The sequence below is a fragment of the Pseudopodoces humilis genome, chromosome 22 (genome assembly GCF_049639895.1).
Source record: "Pseudopodoces humilis isolate 2021_Gansu_Grassland_sample_001 chromosome 22, ASM4963989v1, whole genome shotgun sequence".
Classification (NCBI taxonomy): domain Eukaryota; kingdom Metazoa; phylum Chordata; class Aves; order Passeriformes; family Paridae; genus Pseudopodoces; species Pseudopodoces humilis.
In genome coordinates this window covers 4895565-4911435 of record NC_142221.1, presented here as the reverse complement: position 1 = coordinate 4911435, position 15871 = coordinate 4895565, and the positions used below count along the sequence as shown (strand labels likewise).

At 45.7% G+C, this 15871-nt stretch overlaps 1 protein-coding gene across 5 annotated transcripts in view; it reads left to right on the top strand.

Annotated features, from left to right (window-relative positions):
• Nucleotides 1–2006: 2006 nt before the first annotated feature.
• Nucleotides 2007–15871, top strand: part of FUBP3 (far upstream element binding protein 3) — a 39565-nt gene continuing 25700 nt past the window's right edge. For 3 of the 5 annotated variants that reach the window (XM_088065689.1, XM_014256316.2, XM_005527276.3), the window contains exons 1-3: nt 2007–2140; nt 9442–9547; nt 15668–15718. In XM_088065689.1, the coding sequence (XP_087921815.1) occupies nt 2048–2140; nt 9442–9547; nt 15668–15718 (250 nt within the window). In that variant the 5' untranslated portion in view covers nt 2007–2047. Of the gene's footprint in view, nt 2141–9035; nt 9112–9441; nt 9548–15667; nt 15719–15871 lie in introns of those variants that run through there. The other 2 variants (XM_014256315.2, XM_088065690.1) reach the window with 2 other exon arrangements.

Here is a 15871-nt window from a genome sequence, read left to right as displayed (position 1 = left end):
TTGTCGAGACAAGGGGAGAAAAATAGAGGCAAACATCCATAATTTTCTCTGTGGGGCTTTGCAGTAATTGAGCCATTTGGATAAAAATAAAGGCAGCAGGCCCTTTAGGTAAGAGGAGCTTTTGCAATCCAAGAAGCCTGAATTATGCGTCTTGTATCACTTGAAACCCCCCACCACATAACCCCCCTCTGCCTCCCCCATGCGACACCAAACCACTTTCCATTTTCTTCTTCTTCTCCTTTTTTTTTTTTTTCTCCTTTCCTCCTCCTTTCTTAAGTAGCCTGTCAAACAGCATCCGATGAGTGGAGAATTTCAGCTGTCACAACTAATTTCAGCGCGTGTGTGTGCAAAGGTGTGTGTGTGCGCCTCGGGCGGGGGGAGCCGGGGGATGGAGGAGTAGAATCACTCCCTTGCTTTTTTTGCTTTTTTTTTTTTTTATTCCTCTAAAGGAAGATTTACATCAGAAATTTGTTTCTGGACGTGTTTAAGGCCTGTAATTTCCCTCTTTTCAATTGCTGCCTGATGTCTTCTTCTTGCCAGCTCCAGTGCCGAGGCTGGCTGTCACCCTCCCAGCAGCCGGGTCCCTCAGCTGGTCCTGCCCAGTTGCCAAGGAGGCTTTTCTGTTTCTTGCCAGGGCTTGGGGCTTCCAAAATTCAGTTCTCACTGCCCTGAGCACCACACTGGGTCTGGTAAGGAAGGTTCCAGCTTCTCCCTGCCGGTGTCCCAGCACTGGTGGCTTTAGGCTTCAGGTTTGGTCACCTCTTCAGCCACTTTGAGATTGGCATTGGAGGGTCAGGGGGTGGATCCTGCTCAGAACAGGGTACCCCTGAGAGCCAAGTGGGGTGATCCCCCACCCAAGGTATGCCTGGGGAAAGGGGCAGCTGGAAAGAGGCTGGTGCTCAGCACACTGAGCCTTCCCAGCCAGAGTCAGGAGGGGAAAATTCCCTGAATCCAAAGTCTCTGGGCTGTTTCCAAGAGAGGAAGAAGCAAAGCCCTGGGCATGGCTGGAGATGTTGCCTCTGCCATGTCCAGAAGATGATGGGATGGCTGTGGTGATAGAGATCATCTCAGGTGATGAGGTGCTCCAGGCCAGGCTGGATGGAGCTCTGAACAACCGGCTCTAATGGAAGGTGTCCCTGCCAAGGCAAGGAGGTGGAACCAGCAGAGCTTTAAAGTCCCTCCAACCCAAACCAGTCTGTGATTCTGTGGTTAAAATATTTCCCCCATGAGCTGTGTCCCTTTTCCTAAAATAAATGGACTTTTGCTTAAGAAAGAAAAGAAAGAAAACTGGGCACCTCCAGAGCTCTAGTTCTTGGCAGAGCTTCCCAAGGCACTCTGTGGCCAGAAGCTTTGTGAAAAGTGTCACCAACACCATGGCAGTGTCCAACCATGGCCATGTGAGTCGGAACATGGTCCTCAAACACACGGACTAAACGAAGCAGGAAACGAGCGCCGTGGGAGGTGTGTTCCAGGGAGGGGTTAAGTGAGGATTCTGGTGGAACACCACAGTAGGGATGGAGGGGATGGCACAGCCTGGCTTGGGATGGCACAGGCAGGGATGGAACGGCACAGACAGGATTGCATGAGCAGATAGAGGATGGCCACAGGTAGGGATGGAATGGAACTGGCAGGGATGGAACTGGCAGGGACACGGCAGTGCGGACAGGAATGGGATAGAGCAGGTGTGGATGGGATGGCACGGCCAGGAATGGGATAGAGCAGGTGTGGATGGGATGGCAGGGTCAGGAATGGGATGTCACGGCGGGGAAGGGGTGGCAGGGGCAGAGCACGGTCCGGCACAGCGGCGCTCCCGGTCCCCGCCGTGTCCCCAGCCCCGTCCCAGGGGCGGGCGCGGGGTCTCGGGGGGGCGTGGCCTGTCCTGGCCCCGCCCCTCTCCCCATCCCCACCCCAGGGGCGCGCGAGTGGCCCCGCCCCGCGGCGCGAGCCCCCCTGGCCCCGCCCCTCCGGGGCACTTCCGGCGGAAGCGGGGGGCTCCTTCCCTTTCCGGGCGCGGGCCCCGGGCGGAGCGGCGGGACGGGCGCGGGCCATGGCGGAGCTGGCGCAGGGGCAGAGCCAGAGCGCGGCGCCCGTGGGAATCAAGCCCGAGGGTTTCGTGGACGCTCTGCACCGGGCCCGGCAGGTGAGGCGCCGGCCGGCGGGCCGGGGGCGGGCGGGAGGAGGCCACGGGGCGCCGCTAGGCCGCGGAGCGGAGGCGGGGCAGGGCCGCGGCCCCGCTGCCCCTCTGCCGGGAGAGCGGAGTCCCGGGGCTCTGCCCTGAGGAGGCGGCGGGGCTCTGACAGTCGCGGCCGTGGTTGGTGTCAGGTTGGCAGCGCTGCTGTGCGGGAGGGGGCGGCCCGCGGCCGTCTGGCCCTGGGCTCTGGGTGGGTGTGAGCTGGTGCCATTCGTGTTTCAGACGGGGCCTTGTGCGTGGGCTGAGCGATTCATCGGCCAGAGATCGGCAGCGGAGCTGGGGAAGGGTCTGGTGTGTCCTATGAAGAGCGGCTGAGGGAGATGGGGCCGCTCAGCCTGGAGGAGTCTCGGGGGGGCTTTATCACGTTGACCAAGCACCTGAGATTGTAGCCATGTGCCGGTAGGACTCGTCTCCTAGGCAACCAGCGACAGGACAAGAGCGCTCAGTCTTAAGATATGCCATGGAAGGTTTAGGTTGGCCATTGCAAGGAATTTCTTCACTGAAAGGGTTATTAGACATTGGAATGGGATGCCCAGGGGGGTGGTGGAGTCACCATCCCTGGAGGTGTTTAAAGAAACACTGAATGTGGCACTCAGTGCCATCCTGTGATTGACAAGGTGGTGATCAGTGACAGGTTGGACCCGATGACCTCAGAGATCTTTTCCAAGCTGATTGATTCTGTGAATACAAATTTTGGCAGAGCAGGAGCTTGGCATTCCCTCCAGGGAGAGAGGGAGGGGGGAGCGAGGTGCTCCCCAGAGGAATCCATGAACTTACACAGTGCTAAAATGGGAAGTTTCAGTGAAAGTGCCCAGACCTGCCGGAATCAACACCTCACCTTCAGTACAGGATATTCCAGGTGTTTATGTGCTCCTCAGTTGGTGGAAAGTGGCTGCAGAACAAGAAGTTGCTGCTCACAGCACAGATATGTGGCTGTTCTTCACATCTCCTGTTCCATGTCTGTCACAGGTGTTTGTTTCATCTCTGAACAGGTTGCACTTGTGCTTAGTAACTGCACATTAAGGACCTGTAACACAGCTGAGTACCAGGACCAGAGCCCACCTGGTGCTCAAGGACCCTGACTTTATTCTCTCCAGTTTTACAGGCCAGGTGGAAGAAATCCCTTTCCGTTGTCAAGACAGATATTTCACTGACAAACTTCAGAGGAAACTAAGCTGAACCCTAAGACCTCTCAAGTGCTCTCTGTAGTGGAACTGAGCTACTCTCTCCTCACTCTCAGCTTGCTGGGGAATCAGTGTGGCAGCCACTCCATGTTCTGTGCAGTCTGCAGTGACCTGCACAGAGGCACCCGGCAGTGTAGATCCACAAACTGCATCTCCCAGGACACCAGGAGCTGCTCTGGGGCCATTGGTTTCCTTCTCAGCATAGTTTGGTGGGGTGTGAGCTGCTCCAGGGTGAGCCAGGCCTTGCTTCTTTCAGTCACTGTGAAAGTGCTGTGTTCTTGAAATGTGACGTCTGAGCACCCAGACAGGGTTATGTGCTTGACGCAGTTAAATTGAGAGGTGCTGCAGCTGTGTGTTTGTCTTGACCTGGTTGTATCTTACTGAAGGCCTGTCATTGCAAGAACATCTTATTTAAATATCTGATAATGCTGCCACCTGTTAGCAGTTGAATAAGCCATTTATGTAAAAGAAAATAATTGTTGTTGAAGTGCAGCTTGTTGAAATTATTTTGTGGGTGTTTCAAGTCCAGAAAAGGCCATGAAGAAGATCAGGGGTCTGGAGCAATTGCCCTGTGGAGACAGAGTGCTGGGGCTGTTCAGCCTGGAGAAGAGAAGGTTGAATGGGGACATCACAGCATCTTCTGGGATCTGAAGGGGCTGCAGGGAAGCTGGAGAGGGACTGGACTCTTCATCAGGAACTGTAGTGACAGGACAAGGGAGAATGGGTTTAAACTAAAAAAGGGGACATTTAGGTTAGATACTAGGAAAAAATTCCTTCCTGTAGGGGTGGTGAGGCCCTGGCTCAGGTTGCCCAGAGAATCTATGGCTGTCCCTGGATCCCTGGAAGTGTCCAAGGCCGGGTTGGATGGGACTTGGAGCAGTCTGGGCTGGTGGAAGGTGACCCTGACCATGGCAGGGGGTGGAACAAGATGATCTTTGAGATTCCTTCCACCCAGACCCTTCTGTGTTGAAAGTGCAGCTGTGTGTACCACTCACGATCAGTAACAGGTTAAAGGGTTGCTTCTGAGGATCCTGGGATTAAACACAGCACTGACTGCAGATGGATCTGAACTGGAGCTGGCTGACTGCTGTCAGCATGTTTGTAGGGGGAATCTGTGGGGCCCCAACACATGCATGAGATGGAATAATAAGTAGTAAATAATCCTGTGCCCTGACTGTGGTCACTTACTTGGTTTTGTTGTTCTTAAGTTCATTATACTTGCTGCAATTATTCTGTACGTGCTGGGTTTCCATAAGCCTAAAACTTGTGTTAGTCTAAACTGGAAGATCCCAGCAGCAACCTTCTGGCTGTCTCTCACCCTGGAAACAAGTGTGTTGGGAAATGTGGGCTCTACATGTGTTTGTGAGAGAGCAGTGTCCTACATTTTTGTGCAATGAGTTGTTTGCTGCCTCTTGAATGTGACTTTTTCCCATTAGTGTTTGTGGGATGAAAAGGGCTGTTGGAGTGCTAAAATATTTCCTTCCCCTGTGAAAGTACTTGTTTTAATTGAGTTCTGTAAAGGCTGGGTGAGAGAGCAGGTGGTCTTCTGTTGTACAGAACTAAATTGTCACTAATGACTTGTTGCCAAATGTCACTGGAAATGCTGTTCATCACTCAGGTGATGGATATTTGCCCCACCATCCAAGCAATCTGTGATGGAACTTCCTGGTTGAGAGTCAGGGGAAAATGAAAAGGCAGCTACACCTAATATTTCTCTGGAGGTGATGGCAGAGCTTTCACCAAGGGTGTTTGGCGTTATATTGTCCTGGGCTGTACTGATCTGGTACAACTTTTGTTCTGGCTTTGGCCTTTTTGGAGTATTCCTTTTGCTCTAAGGGAATGAGGGAGTGGAGGAAAGAAATTCAGCCATAGTTCTTACTTTATGGGTTGATCATCCCTGGCTTGACATTTGAATCTTTCAAGGTTTTGTGTCACATGTAAGACCAGTAATCAAATTTACTGAATTCAGTTCTCATGAGAGCCATAACATTATAATCAGGCCGTAGAATACAGTGCTTGGTTCTGAATATCTAAACAAGGACATAACTTCAGGACAAGGAAGACTTTCCTGATTAAAGGAAAGTAGCTGCATTCCTCAGAGCCACTGGGATGTGAGATAATATAAGACTAGGAAACCTGGAATATCTTTGAAAGGAATTACTTTACAGTGCTTTCAGTGTTTATGCTGGACTTGCATGGATTTTTTGTGGACTCTGAAATATTTAGGATTTATGAATAATTACTTTTTCAAGGCAGTGCTGGGACTTTGAGTTGCTCTGTCCTGCATCTTCTGCACCACATCTCAAGTGGATTGGTGGCTCTTAGGTGAGGACTGATCTTTCCAGCTGCTCCCAGGCAGGGTGGCTTTTCTATGGCATTTTGGAGTGAGTGAGAGTGAGAGAGATGTTTGCTCCCCTTTTGAATAGTGGGGTCAGAAAATAAGCTGAGCTGCTTGTACTTTGGACTAAAATGAATTTCTCTCAGACCATCCTTACGTTTTGTTCTTACTGTCCAAGCAGTGTCTTGCTGGGTGTTCTGGGAATGCTCTGGAGAGGAAGGGCTGAGGCTTGGTGAGCCTGTGATGTGCCATCCTGGCTACCTCAAAAATGGGGAATATCCTGAGACTGACAGAGTCAACAGGCTGTCTGTTCGAATCACTTTCTATATCATGCTCTAACTACTATTTTCCATGGTGATGGAGTGCTCTTGGGCAAACTTTGCTCCCTTGCAGAGTCCTTTTTCAGTTCTTCCTCAAATAGATTTAGGCTTTGCCAATTACTCTGGTATTTAGGAAAAACCACTTGTGATATGAAGCTTAACTGGTTGTGGATGGTTTTATTGCTTTCTACAGAGCTCTGGAGAAATGTGTGTCACCCCAGCTCAAGTGTTCTGAGTGAATGAGAGAAGCAGAACAAGGACCAGAATAGTCTGAAGGGTCAGATGACAGTGCCTTATTTTTTAATTTTTTTTTATCCTGCTAATACCTAGAATTGGTGATTTTTATCTGTTGCTGTTCTTTGCAGGGCACCATGGAGAGGTTTTTCGTAGAAGCTGGGCCTGTTCTCTTGAAAGCTGAGTTCTGCAGATATTGGTGTTTGAGTGTGCTTAGCAAAGAAGCTTCATGTATAGAAGTGGTTTTGTATTACTTTGTATTTTGTACTGTCATTTTTCTGCCTGTTAAATGTATATGAAAACAGAAGTGGAAGGTATAGAAAAACTTGTATCTCTCACACAACTTAGTGGATTCATTTGTTTTTCTTGGCTTTGCCATTGCAATTTTTAGCTGGGGCTTGTGTTGTGTCCTTTAAAGTCTTTGCTTTAAATTTAAATTTGGGGAATTTAGGTGCCAAAACAGTGATGCTTTTTTCCCATTGTATTTTAAAGCTTGACAAAATGGATGTATTTGGTTTGGGGAGTGGGGGGAAGGAGGAAAAAAAACCTAAGGCTGACATAGAGCAGGACAAAAGCAGTGGCTAACAGCGGTGTATTACTCAAGGTCATTTAGGCTGATAAGGGCTGGGTCTGCTTGCTTTTGCCATGTCCTAATTTTTTGTGCTTACCTCCCTGCTGAACCTATCATAAAAACTGTGTGTCCTATTTTAAGCTGAACCTGAGATGCTAAAATGTATTTTAGCTGTTATATGTACTTTAAAAGCTCAGCTCTTAATTTTGCAGGTTGTTTTTTCCTGCTGTGGTGAGGTGGCACCGTTATCTGCCTGTAATCCACTGGCAGCTGGGAGGCTTTAGAGATAAGGGTACAAGTTTAAATAAAAGGGGGGGAGGTGTTGGGGAAAGGAAAATATCCTAAAAGCTGATAGTGTAAAAATTGCTTTAACACTCCTGCTTTCCCCTTTACTTGGAGGATTCTATGCCAGGGTGGTCATTGTGTGCTCAGTATGAGCAGGGGTTCACAAAGCTCCCCTGAGTTGGGAGTAGACAGCCTTGATTCCAGCAAACTGTTCCTGAACACCTTTGTACTTCAGGCTGCCTTCCTTCCCTAAGCCAGCTTCTGCTATCTACAGACTGTTTTTTTTCTTTTCCTGGAGTTTGTGGTGGGTGATTTCACCTCTAAAGGATCATCCATAACTTGTAAGTCACAGTAAATAACAGAAAGAGAGTTCTTGAAGAACTTGTTAAAATCACATGTCCCAGAATATGTCAGGGTATGTTATACCTGACACTGTTCCTTTTGGTCTATGTTGCAAGTTACTATAAGAAAGCTGTTAATAGATTGCTGTAAAATATATTTTAAAGTTGATTTTTCAGTATTGAAGTAGTCAGAAAATATCTCTGCTCTTTGTATTTCGTTAAAATTCTCTTCATCCCAAACATAAGGGGAAAGTATGTGGGCAAAGGGCTGAACCCATGGATACAGAACAATTTAACAAAAGAGTAAAGCATCACCTGGCCCTCCCTCCTGGAGAGAACAAGGTGTGCTAATGCTTTCAGAACCAGCTTTCTGGAGACTTATTGGAGATGTTGGTCTACAAAATGCTCGTCATGGAAGCTTCACTACAGGATTACAGCTGGTCCCAGAGGAAGATTTTATTCTCTAGCTCTGACATTTCTAACACAACAAAGTTACTGACTTTCCAAAAGGAGACAGGACAGAATGGACTATAAGGAGAAAATGGTCCAAACTTGGAGCCCTTTCCACAGAAGTCATTGAACAGAATGTTTACTGTTCTCTTTCTAAAAGCAGTACTCTCAATCTTTCAAGGTTATTTCAAATAGCTTTATTGCAGTACCCTGTGGCTCTGCATCTTGGGCAGTTGTTTGTTCCACTGCAGCAGAAGATAGTAACAACAGCCAGTTACTGTAGATGTCTTTCTGTTGCAGTGAAACACAAATTTTAGAAATCTTTAGATATACTGGTCATTGAAAGCATATCTTTGTAAAATGCTTTTTCATCTGCTCCTGTTGCTTATTCTCTGGTGAAATCCATTTATAATGGAGTGAGATCAGTCTCTTGGTAAAGATTCAATTCAATGATTTTCTTTTTGCTGGAAAAGGCAGCAAATGCTCTAGCATACAGTGTACTCTATATTTGCTCTGTAACTACTTACGTTCTGCACTTGCTTATTACAGCAAAATACTTTATGTAGGCAATGGGAGCTGTGAGACTGCAGTTTGCCTGTCCCTGGGAGGCTGTTAAGTGGGGTGCAGGGAATGCACCTGGGTGTTTCTAGGATGGGTTTCCATCAGTTAGCTCAGACAGCAGCTGGAAGAGCTCATGTTGTCAGCACCCACCTGTACAGCTGTCCCCTAAATGTCACTAGAGATGATCTTAACTTTTCACTTGTATTAAGTGATGTTACTTAGTGTATCACACTGCTACTGTGATACCTGACTGTCTCCTCTTTCCTGTGAATAGACTCCTTTTATCCTGGCTTGGCAGGGAATGGCAGTTTCCCCTCTGGAAGGGTTGGAAGCAGAGGCACAAGGCAGCATTAGTCGTGTTTGTGCTGTACTGACCACTGCAGGAAATGGAAATGCGTTCTGGACTGATAGTTTACCCACCGGCTTATACCTCACACAGTAAACAAGCGTGATCCAGTGTCTTTGACAGGGAGTTCCCAAACCTGTCCTTGTGCTGTGTGTTTTCACTCTTTCCCTCTGCTCCCTCATGGATGTGTGAGTGTGCATTTCTGTGTGTCTGGATCTGCACAGATGCAGGAGGAAGCACATGTCCTCCCACACAGCTCTGGTGGTGCCAGCTTCTCCAGAACAAAGTTGGTGGGTTAGTTTGAACCCTCCTCCTAGCAAGATTTAGCTTGTCAGCTATCCATCAAGCAGATAGTCCTGAATATCATGTCCCAGAGAGTAAATGTCTGCTTATGATCAGGAAGAGGAACTGGGTGAATATAATCTTAATTAAGCAAATATTAAAAGCAAGCAGAAAATTGTTTGCTTTACAAGTGAAGCACCTTGTTACAAATCCACCTATATAGTAAATACCTGAGAGGAGATTGGCCTGGGGTCAATGCTTTATTGGGAGAAAGAGTGTTTAGTTGTGGTGGCTGAAACTTCAACTTTGCTGATAATGCTTTTATTATGTTTTTATAGATTGCTGCTAAAATTGGAGATATTCCTCACTTGAATAATTCTACAACGCTTGTGGACCCGTCAGTCTACGGTTATGGAGTGCAGAAACGGCCCCTGGATGATGGAGGTAAGCTGGCTGTGATTAGTCAGCCTTGTGGATGTGGCTCCTGAAATTCATCTATGGAGGCAGTTGTCTTATTTTAAGGATGGAAAATGCAGATTTCTGTGTATAGAAATATTATACAAGATGCCATGTGCTGTTTACTCTTACCTAGATTGCACAGTGTTCTTAGGCATTAGTATTAATGTGAAGCAATTCTTTGTTAGTTCATGACCTTTGGGAATTAGCAAACAAACTGTGTCATTTAAATCTTGGTCTATGGTAGTTGAGGGAGGGAGGAGGATTTGCTTATCAGGCCTGTGCTGGAGCCTATGTATAGAGCACCAGGTGTACACAGTACACAGTACATGTTATTCCCAGTTAATGGGTAGGGACAATATTATATGTGTTCTTTCCATCTGTGACAATAGTCACAGCCCAGGAGCCGAGTTGCTGTCAAGTTCTGGTTGATTTATACATGAATTCTAAGGAGAAAAGGTATTTAAGGAAGATGATGCAAGTTAGAAGGAAACTTCCTGTATTAGCTCAAGCTTTCTCCATTATTATTTGAGAATTCTGAAATCTCTGAAGAATTTAAAGTTGGCCATAACCAAAGGATAGTTTATTGCATGGACCATAGCTGGTAACTGTCAGAAAATATTGTGTGAATCGTTACAATTTTAAAATAAGCCACTAGTTTCTTATCTTTGGTAACAACAAAAATGTTAGAACAGGAGTTTTTTAGGTTTTATAAATCTAATTATATGTATTGTTACAAGAAGTGTTTAAACTGTATTATCTGCTGCTGTATAAATGCAAAGAGTTTATCTTTTCTTGTGAAGAAATAAAAAGCATGATTGTGTCTTCTTTTTTTCTATTTCCTCCGGTATTTTTCCTGACACTCACAGCCCTGCAGGGTGATTCTCTCCCCCATGGATATGTTCATGAGTACTGAGGAGATAAGCCAAGCTGCTGCCTAGCACTTCTTTTTGAAAAGAATTTTTTTCTGTCTGATACAAAGGCTGAAAATAACTGCACGTCTGCTCCTCAGTCTGAAAAAACCTGCTGGTGCATGGGGAGAAGTTTCATGTGGAGCCTCTGCTTGCTAACGTTACTGTTTTCTGAACACATGCCACCACCCACTTCTGTTCTCTGCTCTTGGCTCTATTTGAGCAGCAGGTTGCTGCTGCTCCTTTAGTTTGGGATTTCAGGAGAGAATGTATTTATCTGGGTGAGCACCCACACCTTATATCTTGGACTGGAGCATCCTTTTGTTGGAAATCCAGAGATCTGGCATTGCTGGTGTGTGCTGGTTCTGCAGGGGAAGGTGCTGGGCTGTCACAAGCTAGGCAGTGTTTGGGAATGCTGGACAGCTCTGGTCTGAATAGCTTAGGGTTGTGGCTGTATGTGAAAAGGAATAAAAATAGCCTTCTGAGAACCAGTCATTCACAGCATTTGCCCTGCCTGTATTTTTCATTGATTCATCAGCCTGAACTTGAGATCTGACCTCTTGACAAAATGGTTTTTAGGAACTAAGCATGTTAGGAGCTAACACGTGAAATGGTCATAGTGCTTTAGTGACAGGTCGGACTTTATACTTAAACTTGTACCGACAAGCCCTAGAACTTGGTGAGCCTTGTTTGTGTTGACACAGACCAATGTGTCAATACAGCAGTCTGGGCTATAAATGTGCATCACTGCTGGTTTCTCGTGCTGGCAGATAACTCCATGGAGTGGGTATTGTTCCTGGGAGACCCTTCCAGAGTGGCTGTTCCTCAGTCCTTGTTCAGCAGTTGTTCTGCTCACCCTGTCCTCAGCACTGGACCTTGTCTGTAAATGTTTTTAAAGTAGCTCCAATGCTGTGTTTGCATTTGGGTTGTTCATGTACATCTGTATATAACTTTGTCAATTCCCCTCGCAAAAATTTGTCTGTGAGATCTTTGAGGAGAGGTGACAGAAGTAATGTTTTAAAGGGCTGGAATGTGATGAAGAAGCAGGAATACTCAGGGCAGGGTTAGGGTTGTAGCACTTCTTTCAGCTTGGGTCATGTTGGGTTTTATTTCTAATGGTATTGGTAAGTTGTGTACTGAGATGCAGCCATGTGATGAGTTCCCCCCTTCACGTGGGATCCTCCTGCACTGTTCTTTACCTGCAGCCTGGCAAAGCAACTCCTGAAGCTGTTGGTGCTTCTGGCTCTGGATCTCTTTGTAGTGTGATCCATCTCTTAGTATTTGGCTACCTGCTCTTGCTGCTATATAGTTAAATGTCTATAATGCAGCTTTAGCTTTAAACATCTGGGAGATGGAAGTTGCTTTTAATAGGACACTTAAATTAGGAAAGCATTTCATATTTGGATGATTTTTTAGTTCTCTGTTAGCTGCAAGCAAGGGGTGTTGGAATTGCATGCCCACACTTTTCTCCACTTGTTTGTGAACTACAGTTTGGAGATGTTGTCAAGAAGTGATTATGTTGTTACACATGCTCTAGAAATGTTAGTGTGTTGATTTGGATATACTGTACTGCTCTGGATGGGTTGGAAACAAATCTGGTGGGAAATTTCCCTCCTATACTGAATGCTCACAGCTGGGTGCAGGTCTCACTGCTTCCTTATCCCCATGCAGCTCTTGGAAAATTAATGTTCTTCCTAATACTGCTGAAAAAATTGTCTCCAGAGGAAGTATTTAAGGTGACAGAACTATCTGTCTTTCAGGACGATCTAATTCTTCCCATCTGATTTTATAAACAGCTGCTGCTGTGGCTGCCTGATGCCAGCTGAGGAAGTGGTCTTAAGACAGGTGTCAGTACATTGACCAAAACAAATTTATCTGCTTTTAAAGCATTTCCAGGAAAAACTGGTTTGTCGTAGTTTGGAAACCAGGATGTGAGTGCTTTTTGCACTTTCCTTAACATAACCCTCATCTGAACTGAGGGTCAGCAGGATCAACCCTGGTAACTTGGCTCTTTGGTGTTAGATGTAGCTTGAGACTGATTATTTCTCTTTTCCCTGGCTTTCCCCCCCCCCCCTTTTCTGGAAACAACTTGAAAGTAATCCTGCAAACATAGCTGTAGTGCAGGGGAGAGATCAGGTTTATTTGTACTGCTCCTGGGAAGTCACAGCTGGCATTTCTGTGGCCACTTGCAGGGGTTAATGTTTCTCAGTGAAGGGCAGCACTGGGGACAGGTGAGTCTGAACTGGAGAGAGACCTGGTGCCATCTTGCCTGTGGACAAGGACAGACCCCAGCTCTCCTGTTCAGGGCCAACTGCTGCCCCTGGCCTCCATTCTAAGTAAAACATCCCTCTAATTACCAGCACAGATTAATAAGTTTGTTTAATGCTCAATAACCTTTAAAGAAGCAGCCTCCTTTTGTTCAAAGGAAGCAGGGTTCTAGTCTGCTGCAGTGGGACTGATGGACAGAACATAACCTTTGTTTGCCTTGCTTTGGGCTGCTTTAAAGGAGTGTCCTGTGAGATCTATAGGATTAAGCAGCAGCATTGCAGCTGAAGGCTGGGGCATCCTTTGAGTCTGGGAAAACAAAAGTGAGAGACCTTGGAGAAGCCTCACATCCCCCTCTCTCCACTCCTTTCTCCTCCCGAAGCTCCTGTGGTACATCCAGATCTGAAGATGACCTGCTCTGGTGTAATAAAACTTGACTGTAGTAGAACTAAGGGCTTAAACACGACATGATCCTGGTGTACAGAGTACTTTATACTTTTCCTCCAGTGTGTTTTCAATGAAAATAGCAGTGGGCAGAAGGGAATTTTAGCCTTGTGTGATGAAAGTCATTACTGATGCTCTTTGACACATCTGCAGCAGCAGTAGGACCAGGGCAAAAGTCCAGCTCTCTTGGCAGAAAATTTCATTTAATACACAAAATGCCACTGTTCCTCAAAATTATAACTTTACAGATGGCTACTTTTTTAAATAAGGCAGTTTAGGGGAGAGGAAAAAGCCTCCAAAGATTTGCAGTGGAGTCACACACAAAAATTATGAGAGTTTGACTATTTAATTCAAGGAAAAACTATATTTAATGATGGAGAATTAGGATAACGTTCTTTGTAGCTTTCTAAAATTTATGATGATCCCATTTTGGCTCTAAAGTATGAAAAGTAGCCCTCCTTCAGTGTTCCACTGCTCTCAAGGAGATGTGTTGATCTGATTTTATTCTAGCCATGAAGGTATTCCTGAAGAGATTGTATATTCCCATCATGCACATTAATTTAGTGGGAGGCACTGCTCTGTTTTATGGGGTGGAAGAAAAATCCGCGTTTGTTTTGAGTGTCTGTTAGGTAGAATTCAGTTAAGGTGAAGCGTAAAGCAGAATGAAGAGTTATCAACCAGCAGGTGCCATTAATAGGAAATTGTGCTGATTTTATTCAGTATTTTTCCTTATTTGCAGTAAAATGACTGCAGTTACAGTTAAATTATACTGAATAGATGTAAAGGGGGGAAATATGTATGTGGCTTGTCAGAGTTCAGCCCCCTCCTTGGTGTGAAGGGAGACAGTGGAATGGTACATCAGCTTTCAGTATTGTGGCTGCCCCAGCCATGCCTCTCCATTAGTCCCAATTTTTCAGAGAAAAATGGGCATGTTGGAGAAGGAATGGACCTTGAGGTTGGAACAGGGAGTCACATCATTTTTTCTTCCCTAAAACAGAAAGAAATCATAACTGATTTGGAGTAAATAATTTCCATTTCTCTCCATTTGTCCTTCAGTCTCAGTTTTTTGAGAAGTTATCTGTGAACTGTGGAAGGAATAGTCTCTCACATAAGTTATTGTGGCATAATTTTTCCATGCTAATTTGTATAATAAATATGGATTAAGGCTGATATCTCCCTGTGAGGGTGAATGGCTTACTCTGGATAGTACTCAGAATGGGTTGGAGAGACATTGTTACCTACACCTAAAGCATTAATTCCCTGACTGATTTAACTTCCTGTGCTTGTACAGGTTTCCCCTCAGAAGTTGTCTTTTTCAAGTGTAGGATTGTGTTACAGAATGAAGGCTCTTCCCTTCCTTGCATGAACTTGGGGAGTTGATTATAGGATGTGTATCTGTCTCATAATTTGTGGGCAGCGGCTGCAGCGGAACAGATTACTAGGAGAGCTGTTCTGGGGAATTGAAATGCAAAGTGGAGATTTAAATACAGCCTTTGCAGAGTTAAAACCACTCTTTCTGGCATCTTGATAATGAGTGGCCTTGGCTGTGGCAACCCCACGCTACACCAGAACCACCAGACCTGCATGGAGTTAAAATATTGAGTGCAGTTTGGAGCAAGATTCTGAGTTTGGTTGTATTTGCTCAGCTTTGTGGTAGAAGCTTATCAGCTGGAGCAAATATTCCCCGTTACATCACCCACATTTTTTTAACTGCAATATTCATAGTTATCAAATTAGAGCTTTTCACATTCAGGGTGAGAATATGCAAAGACAAATCTAAGGGAGTCAATTAACACAGCAGTTGTCTTATTGCTGAGCTGGGGAGAGTAATAAAATAGATATGCTGTCGATATTTTGGTCCTGAAATATCATGGAGGTATTGACATGCAGCAGAAATACACTATTGACTCTCTTTGTCTATTTTCTTTGAATAAAGTGTTTGGCCACAAACTTGATGCATTTTTCTACCAGATTTAGAGAGTGTGGGATGCATCCACTTTCTATCCCTGCCAGCTGATTGCCAATTTATTTCAGGTCAAAGAATGTGCAGCTTGCTGCAAGGTAGTTTGAAACAGCATCTTTATTATCACAGCTCACATGTTGGCCAGTTTCATTTGTTTTGTTCAGTGCCCTCCAGGCATGCAATATAATCTTTCTACTGGTTGTTAGCACCAAATGGTCTGGTTTTTAGCTGGTTTGCTGCAGGCAAAGTCCAGTCGGAAGCCCAGCAGGGCTCATGTTCCCACTTTGCATGAGTTGATCTAATGATATTTTCCCTATTAACATTTGGAAGAAAGATCTAATCTGTTGGGGCTGGGGGGAGAAGTCTGTCTCAGGGTTGTCAGTAGGGAGATAATTGCTAATCATAGATGGACCACCAGCTAACATGGCAGAAATGCCTGGAATGTGTTCAAGAGCATGTGTTTTGTTGGGTTGAAACACTGTTTGGGTGCCACGAGGTTACTTAACAGCCCTATTCCTTTAACAGGTCTCCGTGTAAGTGGGCTCCATGGAGCACAGATCAGAGACACAGAGAGAAGTATGTGCCAGCGGTGCCTAATGCTTGGACTGAGGGAATCTCTGAGGCTGCTCAGCTTTTATTCTTGTTTTTTAATACACACTGGTCTCCTTCAAATTTCTCTCCCTCCTCCTCCCTCCCCCCCTTTTCCCTTTTTTTACTACTTTGGGCTTA